We start from the raw sequence: 22575 nt of genomic DNA, 5'->3' as shown, positions 1-22575 counted from the left end.
ATTACAAGAATTTTTATTCCCTTTCCTGTGCTTCTCTATATTTTTCATTTTTAAAAATGATGTTATATAATCAGAAAAGAAAGCCCAATAGGAGGTACTTTAAAAAAATAGGACAGGTTGGGCAGGAGGGACAAGCGCTGAGGAGGCGAGCCGGGCAATGGCAGGGATGGTGCTCAAGAGGCTGATGGCTGAGTGCAAACAATACTGAATCCTCCAGAAGGAACTGTGGCAGGGGTCCAGAAGACACCTGTTTTGAGTTTGGGGTTTCTCCTGCCATCCTGAGTTTCCCACTTGATTACCCGTTAAGTCCTCCAAAGATCAGATTTACCTGCGAGATGTTTCATCACAACGGTAAGTGCTTTTGAAGTAGTTTCAACGGTTCCAGGAGAGGCCTAGAGATTGTGTGCATATGGGCATTCATGGTATACTGCTATTTTGCTGTGTGTTTGGAATTTTCCATAATACAAAGTTTAAAAGTTCATTATGGTCAGAAGAGTTGATTGAGGAAGTCAGCAAGTTCAAGGTGATTAACCGTAAAATGCAACTATGAAGAGGATTGTGGGTAATTAAAAAATAACTAATAAGGGCTTCCCTGGTGCTGCAGGGGTTAAGAATCCTCCTGCCAATGCAGTGGACACAAGTTCAAGCCCTGGCCTGGAGGATCCCACATGCTGTGGAGCAACTAAGCCCGTGCGCCACAACTACTGAGCCTGCGTGCCACAACTACTGAAGCCTGTGAGCCTAGAGCCCGTGCTCCACAACAAGAGAAGCCACTGCAATGAGAAGCCCACGCACTGCAACGAAGAGTGGCCCCCACTTGACGCAACTAGAGAAAGCCAGTGTGCAGCAACGAAGACCCAACGCAGCCAAAAATAAATAAATAAAATAAATTAAAAAAAAAAGATTATATTGAAGATAAATACATTCTTTAGAACAATACCTGTGACGTGGTTTAAAGACAAATACAGCCAATAAACTGATTGAATTATGTGAGTGTGTACTAAGAATAGCCTGATAATATTATTTTTGATGTTCAGATAATCAATACAAATAGTTTTAAAATCTGGCCTTACTGTAATAAAATATATATATATAGGACAAATGTCATAAAAAAAACATTCAACACAGAGTTACTTAATAACATAAAAATATTTACAACCTAAATATCCATTAATAGGAGACTGGTTATATAAAATAAATCACATCACGTTGGAATAATATGTACTCAGTCCATTAAGATATTTTCCAAGAATAACTGATATAACACTTCCTTTAAGCCATAATAAAACTTTCATCCAGCTAAATGACAAAGGGAGGATGAAAATAAAAGAGATAAACAAGATACACCAGGTAAAATGCAAAAAAAAGAAAATAAGAAAACACAAAATAAAATCCAAGACAGAAAGCATTAAAAGAAATAAATAGAAATATTTAATTTTAATAAAAGGTACAATTCCCCCAAGAGAGTGTGACAATGATGAAGAAGAACCTTTATACACCTAACTGCGTAGCCTGGAAATATGTGAGGCCAAGACCAATAGAGATGCAAGAAAAACTGATCATCCACAGTCCTTGGGGCCACGGGGGGGAGGTTTAAATCCAGAGGTAGACAGAAAACACAAAGATAAGGCTGGAAAGACTGTAACACCAAATTAGGCCCAGAGTGTGTAAGTTTCATAGATAGACCTAGAATAACACTGAAAGGAAATTATAAAGTATTAACAGGGGTTGTTTGGGAGTGGAATCTTTCTCCTTCCTCTTTTCCGTATTTTTCCGTAATGAGCATACACTCTATAATGGAAAAGAAATACAGTTCACGTTCAAAGAGAACACAGGGCTCAGTTACAGGGTAAGGAGCCCAGCATCCCATAGCATGCCCTGGACTCGGCCTAAACAAGTCCACCAGCTGCACGGCCGTGACAGGGAGGTGGACTCAGCGATCGACCGGCCGAGGCAGCTCGCCTTCGTCACTCCACATGAGGAGTGAGCACAGACCAGCCCCTTTCAGAGCTGGGCAGCCCAGTGAGGGGATTTATAGGCCCAGAGGGATCTAGACATCTGTGCTCCAGTCTACCAGCAGCGCTAACCTCCCTGGTCAGAAGCAGACGGAGCGCCGTGCAGTCGGCTCTCCCTCTCTGACCTCCACAAATGCTGCCTTTGTGCTGAGGCCCGAGCCCCCAGTCCACCGGGGGAATGGGGGGCAGGGAGGCCACAGAGAACAAGTCCTGCAGTGTCTTGCTGAACTGTCGCTGCAAGGACCACTCACATTTGTGACTGGGCTCTTAAGCTTTTTGGAAGAGGCTGCCAGCCCCGAGCTCTCTTGATACCCTCCTGGGCTAACCTGTGGCCTCCAAGGAAGCCAGAGGAAGGACTGCTAAGTGTTCTATTATTGATTAAAGCATCATGTTTGGGCCTAACTCATCTCTCCTCCTATGATAAAAGGAGCCCAACCTGAGAGACCTAACTGGATATCGCAGGGATGTGTATGTCTCTAAGGTGTCAGGAGCCAGGGACAAGGGATACTGCCACAGAGGAGCAAGCTGCTCGATGACAGCAATGAGCTGCTTTGGGAAGCAGAAAAAAATAATACACACATATGGGTAAGGGATGAAGGACTACCGAGAGGCTTGAGGCAGCCCTGTACTCCTTGTTTTCTGTTTCTCCCCTCTTAGAATGGGCATCAAGACCACCACAGGCAAAATGGGAAAGGATGTGAAGGTGGCCCACTAAGTACGCCTTTGGGGCCTCCACCCCTCTCCCCCCCACAATCCTCCCCGCTCCTCAGGCTACATTAACACCTATCCCGCTCTACCTGGGGAAGGAAGCAATAAAGTCATGAGGCAATTATTGGGATGCTAGGACTGGAAATAATTCTGCAAAACTTGCACTGCATGTGCCAAGGTGACTTACAGGGAGATACGTGGGGGCAAGACGGCATTCTCTGTGCTTTGCAGGTCATCCTGCAAACATGGCTGTCTAACTCTGCATACAACCTCAGGGACACATTTCCATTTGCTGACCACTCCCCCCGCCAAGGACACACTCACAGCATAAAGACACTGTTCAAGTTCTCTCTATGTTCATGTGTATAACCATTACGAATAATTATTCTGTTTCTACTGGGTCGTTTCTGTCCAATAAATGGAACCTGGAATTAGCTATTTATCATATTTTAAACAAGTAAATAAAAAACTATTTTGCCAAAAAAATTTTTTGAGGTTTTAGAAACCAATTTCCACCTGTCAGATTTCCCCGCCTTGCATCTGGCTTTCTCATCTTTGCCTGGCCTCAGTCTGTTGGATTTCAGACATGGCTTGATTTCCTTCTGTCCCAGTTCTCTAGGTCAATGCAAATTTGTAGGGTGATCAAATATTTCCTGCAGTGTTCCCTGTGTGGGATCTGTGTAGGGCAGAAACAGGAGAAAAGAAATAAAGGTTGCCTGGGAAGCCTAAGGAAAGATTTTGAAGGTATGACAATGGAAGATCTTAAAGCACTGTGCTTTGAGTCGGGGCTGGGCTGTGGGGAGGAGGCATAGACAGTGCTCTCCCTGGACCCATGAGCATATACATGGAGTCTACAGGCCAGGCAAGCTGATGGCAGTGAGTGAAGAGGCCAGGTGTTGGGAGGACAACTGGGAGAAGTGGGGACATTTGTAGATGACAGTTGGCTGGCTACTTAGGCACAGCTCATAAGTGCCATGTGGGAACATAGGCCCAGCACTGCTAGGCCTTCCAATTCCTCAAAAGAAGTCAGAAGTCCAGATTCTTACGTGGACTGTTTTGATTTCTAAACGTTAGCTCAAAACAATGTGCAGCCAAACAAAACACAACCGAGGGCCAGATGTGGCCACCAAGTTGCCAGAAGGCAACTCTACCCAGGATGTAAGCAACGTGAGGGCAGGAGTTAGAGCCTGGTGCATGACGAGGGCCCACTTAACTCTTGTGGAATGAGTGAGGCCCTTCCTGGGGCAGACAGTGGACTCTCCTCAGAGAGACAATGGGAAGAGATGGCTGGCAACACGGAGGTTGAAATAACTACGGTGAACTTGAGCCACAGCCACTGGGGCAGGAAGGAAAGCGTGAAATGGTAAGAGACAGGCTAAAGAATTTTCAAAAAGCAGAACTCAGCAAAAGACCAGATGTGCAGGGCTAGGGCAGTGATGATCTCCCAGTGGAAGCCTGTGATGAACTTGGCCAGAGGGCTTAGGGACTGGTCACTGGGGAGAGAAGGTGAACACACTTTTCTTCACTAGCTTCGAAGACCTTCATCTGGCCCCCCAAGACGACCTTATTTTTTTTCTCCTCCTTTCTCCCACAAAGGGGATCAGAGGATAACCAGGGGCCCAGAGATTCCAGCACAGAGCCAAACCCACAGCTAATGAGACGATGAGGTGTTCATTCGGGAGAAATATTAGCAGAGTTAACAGAGGAATGGGCAGGGAGGGATTAGCACTGGTGAGGGACGGCACCTGTAGGAAAGTGGGGAGAAGAGCTTGGGCTGTGCAAAGTCACAGCACGTTGGCTGAATGGTGTGGTAACAAGGACAGGCATGGGTGAGGGAGACTTCAAACAGTTCTCAAATCATAGATTTCATAGCATGGGACATAAGCCTTGGGTGCTGGTCCACAATTTTTTTTTTTTTTGGCCATACCACACGGCTTGTGGGGTCTTAGTTCCCCAACCAGGGACTGAACCCATGCCCTTGGTAGTGAAAGTGCTGGGTCCTAACCACTGCACTGCCAGGGAATTCCCTGGTCCACAATTTTCTTAATGACTCAGAAAGTCAAGACAAAAATACCGCTAAGCAAAAGTATTCAGGACATGTAAGAAACTGGCAGACTCAAGACTACTCCTCAGCTGAACAAGGTGAGCCTTTTCATGGCATGACTTTCGTGGGCCTCAGTCTACAAGAGGATTTTTATGATTATCATATTGGGCCCAAGGCCTTAAGACAAGTCTCGATTTTCACTTTAAAAGATAAACTTTATCAGGAGTTTACAAACCACCTGTTAACCAAAGAATTATTATAGTAGTTAATATTTACACATTAGCTGGTTAGGAAGTTAGTGATTACTAACTACAGGCCAAGGCACTATGCTAAGTCCTTTAAATGCACTATCCTGTAAATCTTTACAAGGATTCTATAAAGGAGCTGGTAGCATCATCCCCCAAGGTATCCATGAGGAATAAAAGCAAGACCTAGAGAGATATGAAGTTATCTGCCCAAGGTGACAAAGTCTTTGAGTGACACAGCCAAGGACAGAAGTGAGATACTTCTACTCCAGGGCCCTTGTTCTCAGTCAGGGGTCAACAAACATTTTCTGTAAAGGGCCAAATAGTAAATATTTTTGGTGTTGTGGGCGATATGATCCCTTTCACAACTACTCAACTCTGCCTTTGTAGTGCAATGGCAGCTACAGAAAACACATCAACATTTAGGCATGCCCGTGTTCCAGCAAAACTTTAGTTATAGACAGCAAAACTTTAGTTATAGACACCGAAATTTCAATTTCATATAATTTTCATGGGTCATGAAATATCATTCCTCTTCTATTTTTTTCCCAGACATTTTAAAAAGTAAAAACCACTCTTAGCTCCAGGGCCATAAGAAATCAGGGGGTGGGCTGAGTTTTTTCCCACATGCTATAGTTTGCAGACCCTGGTCTAAATCACTAGGCTCTCCTGCCCTCCAACTTACATCATGTGCTGGTTCCCTTGGGAGGCCCATAGATATGTTGGGACAAAACCTATGATAGCGCATCTGGATGGGGCATAGGACTGAGACATATAATTGTGAGGAGCCCAACAGAGATGACTCCTCCAGTTACACCTCGAGGGACTCTGCCTGACACCAGTTTACAGCTTGAAAACATCTCTTTCTTCCTTTCAGTCCCCTCACTTGCTCTCTTCTGTTGAAATAAGCATTGATTCATGTCAATCTGAAACCAGGGGAGGTTCTAGGTAGGACAGGGATGGCTCCTCCCACACAGCGTGGTTTTCTGCAAACATGAGCCCACTGTGCCCTTCTTACCTGCAGGGTTTGGCTGAAGCGCTTTAACGGTGTGGCCTTCACGGGTGGGATGAGGTTTGCTAGGGATGTGACTCTGGAAAGAGGTTTGACTCGTTTATTACTAGGCTCCTGTAGGGTTAAAAAAAAGGAAAGGAAAATGTCAAGGTCAATTACGAAGACAACATAACTCCACTATACAGTCAATGTCCCCACTCCACAAGCCGCTGGCTGCACACCGATCTGTGGAATGTAAACAGTGCTCTGTCTCACTCCAGCTGTGTGGAGGTGACCTGGCTTAGGAGCCAGGGAAGGAGAAATGGCAGAGGGATGTCAACAGAAGCAGCCTCTGAGTGGACAGCAAATGGGCAGGGATCTCTCCTTTCCCTTCACCCCAAATATATCTGCCAGCTTTTAAATCAGAGGCTTCCATTAAGTAGCATGATTCTCCTCAACCCCTCCTGTAGAGAAAAGCTGCCTCAGATTTCCCATCCAATGACCTTGTCAGGCAGTTGTCTTTTGATGCTTCTGGTTTCATCTTTTTTTTTTTTTTTTTTTTGCGGTACGCGGGCCTCTCACTGCTGCGGCCTCTCCCGTTGCAGAGCACAGGCCCCGGAAGCGCAGGCCCAGAGGCCATGGCTCACGGGCCCAGCCGCTCCGCGGCATGTGGGATACTCCCGGACCGGGGCACGAACCTGTGTCCCCTTCATCGGCAGGCGGACTCTCAACCACTGCGCCACCAGGGAAGCCCTGGTTTCATCTTTTTAAAAAATGTTTTCTCCAACTTACCTGAAGCCACTCTCCAAATTTCTAATATGCAATGGCTTTTCTAAAGCACAAAAAATCATTTTTTTTAAGTATACCAAATTAAAAAAATATTGTTTAAAGAAGTTACTCTATTGCTAGGCTCTTAACAAAGCATCTTTGTATCTACAGTATATTTGAAATGCACATATTAATAGTTATAAATAACAACCAGACAGCAAAAGAAAACATATAGAGAGAAAACCCTACCATAAGCATCAGTTTTTATACTACACATAGCCACAAGTTTTGAAAATCATCTCCACATAAAACGTGCAAATCTGCAAGTTACCCCAAACCAAGCTGATGGATGAGGGGAGCCTACCCATACCAATGACTCTGCAGATGAGAATTACATAAATAAAAACAACAGGCTGTGGAGAAGAGAGAGATGACAGACAAAACACTTTCCAAAGACAAAGAGAACAGTTACCCTTGTCTTCCTAAGCTCCATCTGACCTGCAGGAGATGCTTGACAGCACATGAAGACACCAAATTTTGATGGAAAAAACCAAACTTGCCAATGGTTGTGGCAAAACTCAATCATTTCCAAAGGGAGCCTCAAGATGCTCATCTTTCTTTTTCAGCCATTGCCTTCAAAGTTTTGAGAGTTAAGCCAGAACTTCAGATTCTCCTGAATACCCCTGCAGGGTGTTGTGAACATAGTAGGTGCTTGGAAAAATCTTGCCTGAATTTGGAGTTCTGCTGAGAAACTCTCATGTCAGTTTATGCCCTTGCCAGCCTCAGAAATCAGAAGCATTCTCTGAAACAGACCCAACCTTTCTGGCATTCAAATAGAAAAATTAAAAGGCTTTTTAAAAAGCACTAAACAATTCCACAACGTGGCCAGGAGTGACTTCATGATTTCTCGAAGCAAATACTTCCAAGACGGAGAATGAATCTGGGCTGCCGGGTACCTCTCCAGCCTCTTGGTATGCTGAGCTGAACAGACAGCAGGAAACTCTCCGAACACTGGGAAGGCTTAGTTCCAAAATGCAAAGGATGAATCTCTCAACATGAGAGACATCGCATTACAATTATTTAAATGCTGAAGAGAAAGATCCAATAGCCCTTCTGCTTCCAGGTGACAGCGCCCTTCAAGGATGCTCCCTGTCCAGTGCCTGGCTCCTGAGTATCTGTGCCCAGAGGAGGATTTTTAAAATATTTTTTTACGTCAGAGCTCCATTACCAGCGGGCATATTGAATACACACACACACACACACACACACACACACACACAGCCTCTTGAGCATCCCCTGAATGGCTCCTGCTTTGGCTGGAAATGCCAGAGTTGTGATATACCACCTTTGGTGGCACAAACTGCATTGCAGCAAGTGAGAAGATGGGGGATTTCCTAGAGGATCAGGACTTGGGTCTCAGATAATCCTGCACGTACCTCAGAGCCCACTGACTTCTAGGTCTCTGTTTTATTAACGGCTAAATCTGTTAGGTCACAAATTCTATATCAAACTAGGGAAGTTGAAGGGCAAACGCCAATTGGCTTCTCTTGCTTTAAAAAGGGGCAGGGAGCCCTGCATGCTTGGCATGATGAGGGAAGATTCGGCTCTGTTCCACTTGCTGTGTCATCTTTTCTAAGGTTCTGCTGACTTTGCTGCCCATTTTACATGAGCCAGTCAGATGGGTGTTTTTCTGCACCGCTATAAGATGAAGGCACAGTGCAAATGTTGGCCCCTCTGCAAGTTGTGTGCAGTGTTGCTACATGAGATTGTAATTAAAACTCCTTTCCCAAGGCTTTGCCCATTTGGAAGTAAACATTGGGCTGCTCTCTGGCAATCTGACATTCCCAAGTAATGAACAATCAAAACAAACCACTGCTGCATGATTTAGTGCTTGATCCAGCAAAGCGGGCAGGTGCAATTTCACAACCAGAACATTTACAGGTTATTGAATCTATAGAGGAGGCTTTATGCCTGACCCACATGAGTCAAATATGAATTATGGTGTTCTCCTTGAGGGCTTCAGTGAGAATAGGAGATTAAAAAAATTCTTGGCCTAATTTGATTTTTCTTTTCCATTTACTCAGTATGTCTCGAGCTACATTTTACTGCTGTCTAAAAGGAGCCTCAGGGAAAATGTTTCCAGATTCTAGTTAAATAGCTCTACTGAGAACTAGCAAATGCAATAAGAGGGATGCTTTCAGGCTTTACTGAGAGATGACAGAACACAACCTGCAGAAGCTTCCTAATCCAACAACTCAGCTGCCAGACTAAGCTGGGCAAGGACACTGCTAAACCCAGGAATGAAGTGTCCTGTTTCAAGTGCAGACACCACCCTCACCATGCAATTCTAAGACAGGGCAGGAGGACATCTCACCAAAGAGGTTAAAAAAATAAAACAAAAAAGAAAAAGGCAGGGGCTTCCCTGGTGGCACAGTGGTTGAGAATCTGCCTGCTAATGCAGGGGACACGGGTTCAAGCCCTGGTCTGGGAGGATCCCACGTGCCGCGGAGCAACTAGGCCCGTGAGCCACAACTACTGAGCCTGCGGGTCTGGAGCCTGTGCTCCGCAACAAGAGAGGCCAGCGATAGTGAAAGGCCCGCGCACCGTGAAGAAGAGTGGCCCCCGCTCGCTGCAACTAGAGAAAGTCCTTGCACAGAAATGAAGACCCAACACAGCAAAAATTAATTAATTAATTAATAAACTCCTACCCCCAACATCTTAAAAAAAAAAAAGAAAAAGGCATTGAGTATTCTGTGTGGGCAGTATTTTCTGAATAACAATCTTTTGCATGTTTTCCAGACCTTACACCTTTTTTTGTTTTTCTTGTCTTATTGCACTGGCTAGGACTACCCGTATATTGTTGATTACAAGCTAAAATAGCAGATACCATAGTCTAATTCCAAATTACAAAGTAATTATTATGAAAGTTTCATCATTAAGTATTGTACTTGCTGAGAGCATGGAAGAGACACCCTTTATCGAGTAGAAAAAGTTCCTTTCTGTGCTAAGTTTGCTGTGAATTTTTATCATGAATGATAAAACTGACTTTTATCAAATATTTTCTCTTCACCTTTCCAGAGGACAAGGAATGGCAAAAAAGAAGGAAGAGGTGGGAAGAAGGAAAGGAGAGGATGAAGACAGGTATAGAGGTCATATTTTTCATAAAGGAATTGATTCAGCAATTTTAAATATCTCTTGTGCTTGAATTACAAACAAAGGAGAATAAAGCACTCCATGTAATTTTATTTTTTTATTATTATTTTTTTGCGGTACGTGGGCCTCTCACTGTTGTGGCCTCTCCCATTGCGGAGCACAGGCTCCGGATGCGCAGGCTCAGCGGCCATGGCTCACGGGCCCAGCCGCTCCGCGGCATGTGGGATCCTCCTGGACCGGGGCACGAACCCGTGTCCCCTGCATCGGCAGGTGGACTCTCAACCACTGCGCCACCAGGGAAGCCCTTTAATTTTATTTTTAATGTGAGATTTAATTAAATAGATTTTAATATTCCTTCCCTAGGGGATACAGTTCTTATCCTCTCCTTATTCTTCCCCCCAAAAAATAAAAACCGAAGCACATTATATACAATGTAAGAAAATGCCTATCATATCAATATAATTTGGCACTAGTTCTTATTCCTTAAAAAATAGTTCCATTCTAATAGATGTGGCATACAGTAAACCCTCACTCATTCTCCCTGCACTTCATTATTGCAGCCAGAGTGGGGTTGGAGAGCAGTAGGAGAGTCTTTCACATCACGTCTGTAGCTTCCCTGAGACTCTGCTTTTACTGAGTCACGAACACGGCCCAGGAGGGGCCAGAAATGCAGCCATTAGTGCAGGACTGACTGCTCTACTGCAGGGCAGCACTGCTCTTGGATGCTCTACACCTGGCCAGGAGCAAGAGAGAGGCGAGAAACGACTGTGCTAGCAGATGCTTTTGCCCATGAGTTGATGGAATCATAAATAAAAAGTCTTTCAAATGTTTAGAAACACCAGGAAGCCTTATGCAGGGCTACATTTGTGTGACAGGAGATGTGCTGGGAACCACACACCCAGGGGTCACGTGTCACCCAACAGTAACCCTCTAGAAGGCTTTCATCATCCTCATATTAAACAGGAAGTTATGATCTCAGAGTGACGGAGAAGCTCTAGAATTATTACATAATAATAATGAGCTCATATTCATTGCAGGGACTCTTCTCTATGCTTTACAGATATTTACTAATTTATTCTCCTAACAGCCCTGCAAGGTAGCCACTATTGTGATCTTCATCTTAAAGATGAGGAAAGCTAAAAAAGGTGGCCAGGATTTAAACCTAGGCTAGGGAGGCTGGATCCAGAGCCCATGCCCTACTCCAGGGCTTGGCTAACTTTTTTGTAAGGGGCCAGATGGTTAAATATTTTAGGCTTTGAGGGCTGTCCAGCCTTTGTCACAACTACTCATCTCTACCATCAGCCATAAACAGTATGTAAATAAGTGAATGTGACTATGTTCCATTAAATCTTCATCTATAGACATTAAAATTCGAATTTCATATAATTTTCACATGTCACAAAATATTATTCTTCTTTTGCTTTTTTTCAACCATTAACAAATACAGAAACCATTCTTGAGGGCTTGAGGCCTTTTTTTCCCCTTGCTCATTAGAAAAAGGAACATGAGTTTTGTGGGAGATTCCCCAATTTTCAATTAAGTATTTTGCTCAGTAGAGAAGAGGACACTGTAGAAGATTCTAGAAAATTAATTTCCAAAATACTGTTTTCTGACAGCACCTTTACTATACTAGGCAACATTCAAAATGTTTAGATCCTGAGTTCCACTTCCAAGTACTACTGAGTCAAAAATAAGGGGTAGAAATCTGATTTTAAGATGGTATGTGGTCAAAATGCTCCATAATACAAAGATTTATTTCAATGGACAGAAAACAGTTTTGCAAACATACTATTGAATGCTGAACTGCAGCTGACAGGTGCCATCTGAGATTTTTACTTCAGTTGTTAGTGAGGGCCTAGTGAGAAAGGATACTGAAGAGGCAGACATCATCTAGAATCAACAGTAATTAGAAGAAACCTGGTAAAATGAAAACAAAAATCCCACTACTGAATTTCAATAATTCTCAACTGATATAGGCCAGAATAGGGAAAGGCCCATGTGGCTGGGAAACTGAGAGCTGAGAGGGCTACCTTGAAACATTTAAACTTAAAGACCCAGCAATCCCACTACTGGGCATATACCCTGAGAAAACCATAATTCAAAAAGAGTCATGTACCAAAATGTTCACTGCAGCTCTATTTACAATAGCCAGGACATGGAAGCCACCTAAGTGTCCATCACCAGATGAATGGATAAAGATGTGGCACATATATACAATGGAATATTACTCAGCTATAAAAAGGAACAAAACTGGGTTATTTGTAGTGAGGTGGATGGACCTAGAGACTGTCATACAGAGTGAAGTAAGAGAAAAACAAATACCGTATGCTAACACATATATATGGAATCTAAAAGAAAAGAAAATGGTCAGAAGAATCTAGGGGCAAGACAGGAATAAAGATGCAGACCTACTATAGAATGGACTTGAGGATACGGGGAGGGGGAAGGGTAAGCTGGGACAAAGTGAGAGAGTGGCATGGACATATATACACTACCAAACATAAAATAGATAGCTAGTGGGAAGCAGCCGCATAGCACAGGGAGATCAGCTGGTGCTTTGTGACCACCTAGAGGGGTGGGATAGGGAGGGTGGAAGGGAGACGCAAGAGGGAGGGGATATGGGGATATATGTATATGTATAGCTGATTCACTTTGCTATAAAGCAGAAACTGATACACCATTGTAAAGCAATTATACTCTAATAAAGATGTTAAAAAAAAAAAACAACTTCTAGGTCACTACAAATATTCTCATGTTCTCACTTCCCTTGACACCTCCTAATGCCAAGGCCTTCCCACCCTTTCACTGTATTTTGTTGTCATATCACTATAGTTTCCTCCAATCGGTGACAGTTCCTCAGTCTTCTGTGACAATGATACTTTTCAAGAGCGCTGGTCAGTTATTTTGTAGTATATCTCTCAATTTAGACATGTCTGATGCTTTCTCATGATTGGATTCAGATTATGCATTTTTGGCAAGAATACAACAGAAGTGATGTGCCCTTCTTGGTACATCATATCTGGGGAACATGATGTCACTATATCTTATAACTGGTGACATTGACCTGGACCAGTTGGTCAAGGTGGTACGATGGGTTGAATTGTGTCCCCCACAAAAAGATATGTTGAAGTTCTACCCCCAAACCTGTGACAGTGACCTTATTTGGAGATAGGATTTTGGCAGATGTAATCAGGTTAGGATGAGGTCATATTAGATTGCAGTGGGCCCTAAATGCCATCGTTGGTGTCCTTATAAGAAGGGAAATTTAGACAGAGACATACAGGGAGACAGCATATGATGACGGGGGCAGTGATTAGAGTGATGCATCTACAAGCCAGAGAACACCAAAGATGGATGGCAAACCCCAGAAGCTAGGAAGAGGCAAGGAAGAATTCTCTTGCAGGTTTCAGAGGGAGCATGGCCCTACTGATGCCTTGATTTTTGACTTCTAGTTTGCAGAAGAGTAAGAAATAAATTTCTGTTGTTCTAAGCCTAGCCTCTTGTGGTACTTTGTTACAACAGCCCTACAGGAGGTATCTGCTGGATTTCTCCATTGTAAAGTTACTACTATTCCCTTTGTAATTAATACACATAAATGGAAGAGATTCTTTGTGACTACGTGCATCCTCTGGAATTCAGCTCTGCAAGTGCTTACCCAGCATCTGCAGAGTGGGCTTCATTGAAGGGTACACGTGTCACCCTTGGGGGAATGTCTTCTGGATGCACAGAGAGAACCAGAGGTTGATCCAGGCAGAGCACCCAAGAGAGTAAGCCTTGGCTGGAGTGGGGCAAGTGAGGTGTTCAGCAGGTAGAGCACAGTGGAACACAGGGGCATGGAGGACACAGAGGCAGCAACGAGGAGTCCTTCGCAGAGCAGTCTGAGCAAGAGGGGAGCAAAGAAGGGGAGCTTCTATGGAAACTACAAGTGACTCTTCATCTTATTTTTTTGGAAATAGAAAAAAACAATAATGAAATAATGGTTCCTAACTCCAAAATTTCCATTAAAAATTTTTTTGTTTTCTTTCCCCTGGCACGGAGCTAACTGACCTGGTGTCATCTGTTACTAGAAGTTAAAAGGCAAATAATGAGGCTCAAATTCCAACAGAAACCTGGCTTCATTGATTAGGCCAAACGCATTTCAGAATTATTGGTTTCTAACCCACAAGGTGAGCAAAAGGTCTTCAAAAGTAGAACTATAATTTTCCCCTAAAAATGCCAGGTGATTATAGGTGATTTCAACAAAGGTCCCACAGACTTTGTGGACCCTGCCAAACCACCAGGAACAGCTCTGGGAAGAATCCCTGATACCTTCCCTCCTGGCTAATCTCAAACGTGGAGGCCACACCCTTGTGTTTATTTTCTCTCAGCTGCAGGTTTGGTTGCCTTGCACTGTGTATCCAAGGGAGATTAGATTTCCTTTTTGATGAAATGGCCCAACTCTCTCTGCATCAGATGCTATAAGGAAAACATCCTAATTTCCTTCTTTAAAAGAAAAAAGTGCTTTTTGGGGGCTTTGTTTTGTTTTGTTTGTATTTTTGCTACTGGGGACTAAGGAGAGCCTGGATAAACAAAACCCACAGGATCCTCTGAGTTAGTTCAGTCTCATGGCCAAGCTGTAGACAGGGTGTGGGATTGTTGTGTTGAGGAGCTGACGATTTCTCCAGCCTCCCCTCACGGCAATGCTAAAAAGCACTGATGGAGACACCACACACAAAATGGTTTGGACAGATCCACAGATTAAAACATCGACGCTTGGGGCCGTAAAACTGAACACATTAAGGTTGGGGAGATGATCTTTATTCCATGTATATCAAGTCTGTTTTGGCTTGAGCCAGTCAGCACCTACGGCCTCTGGCCAAGGTCAGCCTGTGAGGTGGTTGCTTTTAGGGGGGTCTTGCTTAGGGCAGGAGCATCAGAGGGGGATGCTGGACTAAGCTCAGACACTGCTGGCATAAGCCTCTGAAAGGATGCTCAGTTCCAGCCCCAAACACAGCTCCCATCAAATGCAAGCAAAAAAATGAGAAGAGAAAGAAATCACACTTTATGACAATTCATGTGGTCATCCTGGCTTCATTTCCTCCAGGCCTCCCCTGCTTCCTTCAAGTTCAAAGCACATGCTGGCAAACTACTATCGCTCTCTAATATTTGTATAAACTGAATGGCAAAATGAAGGAAAGGTGAGTGTGGGGCGAGTCAGATGGATTTCATCCAATATACCTTGGAGGAGCGATTAATTTTACTACAAACTCTGAGAGGGCAAACGTTACTGGCATACCATTTTGTTTCTGAGGGAGCACCTCAAGCAAGTTATTATCTTTATTTCTCCCATTATCATTGACTGTTTGCTCCCACACTGGAAAAGTAGCCTGTTCTTCTCTGCCATGGGGATATTCATTTTTGATGAATGGTGGTTTATGGGCCGAAAAACAAAAAACAAAACAAAACATTGGAAAATAATTCAGTAAAATATGGGACTCTCCGAGATCCGAGGTGGGCAGCAGCCTAGGTTACGAACAAAATCTCTTAGCAGTGCCAGTAAAATAAAACAGAACCACTGTTTCAGACACTGTATTTTTGGCTAAGGTTTCACTCCTCAATTACTTTCAAAGTTATTCGTTTCAGTCAACATTATAAGGGTAAGTCAACATTTGTCCTGGCAGCAAGCCCAAATTTATTTTATTAGTCTGCTACCGGTTAAATTGGCCCATGATTAAAAATATCTAATAAATAGCCCTAAAATATTGGAGTTTAGTAGAAAACCACATTCACGTTCTCTTACACAGGATGTTACTATTACTTAACCTTGGCAGAAGGAGAAATGCACACCCACGCCCCGGTAAGTTCCTTTTAGCAAACGCTAGCCCATCGCCTGAAACTCATTTTGGTCATGCCCAGACATGGCATTACAGACCTTCAGAGAAAGAGGAAGCTAAATATTTAGCTCTCTCTGCAGTCTCTGGCTCCACATATGCCTTCTGAGCATCAAGCAAAGCTCCTACTCTGTCAAGGAGAAAGGGCCAGATGCTCAGAGCTGAAGCGCTTGAACAGTTCGACCTCCTGGAAAAGTGTGAGAGCTGCCAGCAGACTCAAGCCTCTGTGGCCCTTACAGGGAAGCCAACCTTAGGCCCAGAAGATGTTTTCTCATGAGTAGAGCCAGGTTATGCCTTTTTGCCAAGAATGCCACAGAAGAAGTGCGCCCACAGCACGCCACACCCATCTGCAGGTCTGGAAAATGGGGTCAGAGCCGCACATTTCTGGGTGGGGGACGCCAAGAAGTCAGCCGGAGGTGGCAGTGGTGGCCTAATCACAGCCACAGGCCCAGAGGAAGGGCTCTGTGGTTCTGGGGTCTTGGCCAGTCATTTCCTATTGACTTCTTGGAAACCCCTGGGTGGGATATAAATTCTGTATTTGTTTATCTCTGTAAAAGGGATTCCCTGGCTTCCCCTTGGGCTGGGTTGGAGGGGTAGGGGGAGAAGAATGCACTGGGGATTCCACCTCTGCTTCAGGGTTTGGGAACTGGTGTGTACAGACCTCAAGGGCACTTTAAGGACATTTGCTGAGGCTTCCCTGGTGTTTAAGGATGAGCAGAAAGCCTGTGCTGAAAGTGACAAAGTTCTTGTCACTCTGGTCCCCCAAATGTGTTGATTCTTTGCAAAGGACCTAAGGATAAAATATGAGCCTATCTTTCCAGCCAGAGGACAGTGCCCTATGCACTGAACACCCTGTGACCCTGGGCCAACGATGTAACCTCCACGGGCTTGGTCTCATGCCCTGTGAAGTGAGGGTGGCTCTCCGACCCTCTCACAGGGTTGTTGGGAAGGTGACACGAGATCATGTGTGTAATGTGCTCGGTACAAGCCTGTCCCATAAGTTGTTGCCTGTAAATATCAAATTATTGCCTTGAAACTGATGTCCAAGGAGAGGTGTGATCTCCCCCACACTCCCCCCCACCCCCAGCCTGTTCTCCTGCTCTCATTCATCCCCTGCAGCACTGGATTTTGCTCTGAGCCTCCCAGGGACAAAGCTGGTGCTCCATGTTACCTGCCACTATCTCACCAATGACATGCTCTGGCCACCGAGGACCCGGGCTGCTATGAGACCACATTTTGATTCTACATTCCTGCCTTCCCTTTCTTCCGGCAGTTTTATCATCTGTTTAGTCAAGCTCCGGCTGGATAGAGCAAAACTGGGAGTGGTTTGGCAAGATCCAAGGCTACGTCCAAGTAGAGAAAAACATCAACTTAAGATAAGAACCTGAGTGGTGGAAGTGCACCCAAGCGGGTAGGTCTTGAGGTCTACATCGAACTCCTCCCACCCTCCCCTCCCCACCCCACATTGTTGAATTATAGGCTAAAAGAGCTGGTCTCCAATCTTGCCTGATCCCAGTACTATCTGGGATAGGCAATGATAGGAATTCTGGGTGTTCAAGCCATGTCAGAGGTGGAGGGTAGAATTTCTCCCAAAAATAACATGTTACTTTTGGCTTCCAGAAAGGACCATACACAGATCCACTGACATGTCCTCTCTCTTATCTACCTGCCATCCCTTGAAGCTCAGCATTATCTTAGCTTCCCAGAAGAGGAAAAAGAAGTACAGAGATGGAAAAGGATGCACAGATCTCAATCTCAAAGGAAGGACAGTGTGTTCCAGCTGAATCTGAGATGAGCAAACACGTTGCAGGCAAGCAAAGCTAACAGCTGGGTCTGCCATCTGACTGAAGACGAGGCTGAGACGAGGAATCCCACATTCAGCTGCTGGGTAAAACCTACAGGGACATCTGACCAAGGGCACCAGGTCTTCAGGAAAAGAACATGGACCCCCTCCTCTTTCCGTTCTCGATGAGAACAATGATTTTCAGCAGTCAAGCCTTGCAGAGATGTGACTTCCAGAGAGAAACAGAAAATACATTTGCTGAGCTCCCTGGTAACCCCATCTGTCCCTCCTAGCACAATTTACCCTTTCAAATCATTTGGTCCACGTGCATCCTCAGCAGCACATGCCTCCACTGAGAATCAGGGAACACTGCACTTGGGTGTTTTAGAACAGTCCGCTCTCGACTGAGAACAGAATACACTGAAACCTGATTATTGAAAATGGAAAAAGCTACCAGTCACACAGCCACAAGGGATTGACTGAATCGGGAATAAAATAAAATATTTTAAAACTTTCCTGCTTTGGCTTTCAGCTGACATCTTACCACCCACTAAGCGATGGTTTGCAGAAAAATAAGGTACAAAGCATGCTGTTCAGGAAACTGTGAGGTAGGTAATCTACAATGGATTCATATGGCCTTGCTGTTGCCCCACACACCCCAGCTGAGCAGATGAATAGCTTCAAAATGTTACTCCTTGGGAAGTGTGTGTGTGTTTGTGTGTGTGTGTGTTCGTGCACACATCCAGAACACAAGACTGAACGTTAAGACAGTTCTTATTCCGTAGCACATTTTTAATGACAGGAATTAAAAAATGCCCACTAACAATGGATTTTTCCAAAGGCTCATAACAAACCCTGACTCTCACTGCTGTACACTTGCAACCTTGAAACATAGTGATTATGTGTTATTTCTAACTCTCAGCAATTAATATGCAACCAGATGTATCATTATCTACAGTCTATTAAAATTCAGAAGCCTGTGCATTTGAAAAATAATATATTGCGCTGACAAAGGAGGCAGAAGCCTCAGAGACCCAGCTCTCTCCCCACATCACACGCAGTTCATTTCAATTACAAAGACACAAGAGGGAAAATGAATAAACAATGGCAGTTGACTTAAAAGAAGTAAATACAAACCTGTGATTTGGTTGTTTGGTTTTGCCACTGGAGACTCAGTGGTAAGGGGTGCCAATAAAAGTTTCCAGGAAAGACAAAGGCAGTTTTGTGGTAAAAGAAAAATGTTCTTTATTCCTGAAGTAAAGTGCTCCTGTGGCAGAAGGGGGCAAAGTTCCCATGAGTTTTCCAGCACGGGCCAGCTATAGAGGGAAGGGCTCCTTTGGGAGACTACTGAGGGTCTAACCTGACAAAGATTTCCCCAACTCCCTAAGCACCCCCAGTGATGGCGGGGGGGAGCCTCATTTACCAGCCAGGCACTCCCTCCTTCTGCCCCACCATTTAGGAGTCGGGTTCTGGGTCGCTCCTGAATTTACAAAGCAGGGCTGTGCAGAGGGGTGGCGAGGGGCCGTCTGGCCCCACAAAGCCTCCAGAATTGCTACTAAATAAACTACATGTTGCCAGGGCCCCTACCTACTCACAGATTCCAGCAATTTTCTAGAAACAGAGAAGTCGGTCATCCCACACCTGACCCAGGTGTAATTCTTCTCTTCTGATTTTGTCAAGAAGAGAAGGAGGGGAAGGGGGTGGGGGGATTGCAAAATGGGTAAAGGGGGTGAGCTGTATGGTGATGGATGGAAATGAAACTTTTGTTGGTGAGTATACAGAAGTCAAGTAGTGTATACAGAAATCAAAATACAATGTTGTACACATGAAACTTTTATAGTGTTGTAAACCAATGTTACCTCAATTAAAAAAAAGATATCTGAGGATTAAACTAATGAAAACAACAATAAAAATGATTTTTAAAGAAAGAAGAGAAGGAAGCACTATGTAGACAATGGGGGACCTCTGCCCGGGGAGGAGGAGGTACCACGAGCCCTGGGGTCACCTGGTGCCAGATGCTGGCACACACATACACTCACTCATCTATTCCACATAGCAATCCCATCACCCCATTTTATAGAAGAGGAAGCAGGCGTTTAGAGAAGTGAGGTGACTTGTCCCAAGTCATACCCAGTAGTTAATTGGCAGAGCTGAAATTCAAATTCAACTCTATCTGACTCGAAAGCTTTCCCAGCAACCCCCATACCGGCTTCCCTGGATACGCAAGTTCCTTTTACAGAAACAACATAACAGTAATAATATTGAGGGCAATTTTGAGCCAGGCTGTGCCAAAGTGTGTTCTATGCATGATTTCCTTGCTTTCTATTAAGTCAGTACTATTAATATACCCATTTCACAATGCAGACAACTGAAGCTCAGAGGGGTTAAGAGCTTTGCCTGAGATCACAGAGCTGGTAGTGAGTGGTGGAGCCAGGACTGAGCACAAGGCTGCTACGCTACAAGGCCTGGGTTGTTAACCACAGCACTGCTCATTTCCTAAACCAGGTGAGGGGAGCCCTGAAGAAATCAAAGACTGTAGAGGCAGAAGAGACTGATGGAGGGAGTGAAAAAGTAGGAGCTGTTGGTTTGACATTCAAGCCCTGTCTTTCTGGAATCAGCAGCCCCTCTTGGGTGCTCCCCCAGCATCTTAGAGTGCCCAGCCAGGCGCACAGGTGCCATGCTAGTGTTAAGGGCAGGCCTGGGGACTGGTGTGTTAGCATCCAGCACCAGGGGTTCATTGGATGACCCCCTCCCAGTCTGCCAAACTCCCCCAATGAGGTTGCCAATTCACCATCCAGCTTTCTGCTGATTGACAATCACTGCCTGTACTTTAATGTTGTGAATGACCTCATCAAACTCAAGGAAAAGTTCCTTGAGGGTCAAAAGCATGCCTTTCTCTTCTTTAAACCCAGAAAAAAAAGAAAAAGCTAGGTAGAGTCTGGTCTTCACAAATATTTACTGACAAGCAAAGAGCACTGGGAGTCATTTTTAGTTGTCCAACTCTTCACCAACTTGTATCCCTCACGCTATGGAGTTTCCCCACATTTCTAACAAAGGACCTATTTATAATTAAAGTGTGCTGCTAATGAGTATGGCATGAAGAACTCCCAAAGCAACCTAATCCTCCTCACCTTCCCTGGGTCTGTGTCTGCGGTTGGAATGTGGGTAAGGCTCCCGGATGATCCGTGTCAGGTGGGAGCTGGCCTTGAGGATGATGACACACTCCTCATCTCCCATGAGCAGGGAGCCTCTCTACCCAGAGCTCATCATACCCCACCCCCCTGCGGGAGAGTCATTATGGGAACACTAGAAAACCACACTAAATTTTTTCATCCTACCTGGCAGGAATAAATGTGAAGCTTGCCAGTGTGCTTGGAACATCTTGTTTTTCAAAAAATAATGCCCAGTGCCAACTCGGATCCCTGGAAACTGGGTGGGTGTTTCCTAAAAGGAAGGGGTGACCTTGCAGCAGACCACTGTGGAGGGATGTCCGTCCACAGCTTCCACTCAACTGATGGACATGCAAAACAGATGCTGCTGAGGCTAATGGTCTGTGGAGCATTTGCTCTGTGGAAGCCTTCTGCATGCCCGTTTCATCTTCACAATTCCCTTGGAAGTTCTCATTTTACAGATGAGGAAACTGAGGCTCAGAGGATGAGTCACTGGTCCAAGGTCTTTTGGCTCACAAGTGGCCAAGTTTGGGATTCAAACTCAGCTCAGTCTGATCCTTAAATCCAAGTCTCTAATCACTACTTTCACTCTATGGCTGCCCCAAATTAAAATGCAATCTTGTTCACTCCTTCCCTCAGGGTGAAGGGGAAAAGGAAGAAGGGTTAAATGATTGCAGCTGGAATTTTGGAACTTTAAAGTTTTGAAAAGAAAAAAAGAGTTTTGTTCTTAGAACAGAAATCCAGTTGTTTTTTTTTTAATTGGCTAACCACTAGTCCATAAAGGTATTCTACATCACATTAAAGCCAGCTTTTATCTATTTAAAAATCTTAATACCTGAAATCTGGGTCCTATGATCAAAGGTCAAATTTCTGGTCTGCAAGTGGCTGTGGCCAAACCTGGAAATTTTTGTTGCAGAGTGCTAACCCTGGAAAGGCCTCAGAACCCGCCTAATGCACTGCTTCCAAACTCTCGGTACCATCACACCAATCTTTTGCCCTGTGTACATATCCTCTGAGCTATTACATAATGTTTCCTTAAGTTACTCATTTTTTACTTGAGTAAACTTATTGCAAAAATAAACTCTACCACTGCCTTAAACAGAAAATCACTATCACCTGCCATAAATAGAAACTACCTTTAAAAAAATGAACCCTATTGTTAAATTTTTGTTAGACACTTGCCTGCCTGAGGCCTGTGCTTTGTTAAAAAGGGAAATTAGCAAGTGATAGAGAGGCATTAAAGACACACTAGCTCCAAACTGAGACTTTCTCCTTGACATAATGAGAAGGATCAGAAGAGAATTGGAAAGGGAAAGTGATTCGAAATTATTTTGTGTCTTGTTTCCCTGTCACCTTGTCCTGTATCATGTGAGCTACCACAAGTGGTAAGAAACCCATCTTCTGGGAAATAAAGATCTAACCCAGTCCACTCATTCAGAAACAAAGACGCTGAGGTTCCAAGAAGCTGAGCCTGTTTGCGCCCTGTCCCCAGCTAGTAGTGAAACTCTTTTAAGAACCAGCTTAGAAACAGTTGCTGCTAAAGAAATTCAGATGAGCATTTAAGAGCCCTCCAAAGCAAAGACTTCTTGATGCTGAGCCAGAACAGAGCCTCGCTCTTCTCAACTGTTAAAGCCTGGGAATAAAACATCCAGAGACTAACGAGAGAAAGCCAGGTGTCTTTTCTGATGCTGTCTCCTTCAAAGTTCTCTGAAAAGGCTCCATCAAACAGCTGAGGCGGAAGGCAAGGGCTCTTCACTGTGCGTCTGTGGTTGACACTTAAGCTACCACCAATTTCTTCCTCTTCAGTCTACTTCCTTCTTCACAGTGG

The 22575-nt window shown here is 44.4% G+C and overlaps 2 protein-coding genes across 5 annotated transcripts in view; both read right to left on the bottom strand.

Moving 5' to 3' along the window:
- ARF4 (ARF GTPase 4) overlaps positions 1–22575 on the bottom strand; it is a 1077785-nt gene that overhangs the window by 359438 nt on the left and 695772 nt on the right. The window lies entirely within an intron of this gene.
- ARHGEF3 (Rho guanine nucleotide exchange factor 3) overlaps positions 1–22575 on the bottom strand; it is a gene marked incomplete at its 5' end in the record, with an annotated part of 270965 nt that overhangs the window by 34059 nt on the left and 214331 nt on the right. For 3 of the 4 annotated variants that reach the window (XM_082849015.1, XM_082849012.1, XM_082849014.1), the window contains one exon: positions 6031–6138. In XM_082849015.1, the coding sequence (XP_082705141.1) occupies positions 6031–6138 (108 nt within the window). Of the gene's footprint in view, positions 1–6030; positions 6139–7243; positions 7358–22575 lie in introns of those variants that run through there. The other variant, XM_082849013.1, reaches the window with a different exon arrangement.

Source organism: Leucopleurus acutus, assembly GCF_964270905.1.
Source record: "Leucopleurus acutus genome assembly, chromosome: 10".
NCBI lineage: Eukaryota > Metazoa > Chordata > Mammalia > Artiodactyla > Delphinidae > Leucopleurus > Leucopleurus acutus.
This window is presented reverse-complemented; position numbering and strand designations above follow the sequence as displayed.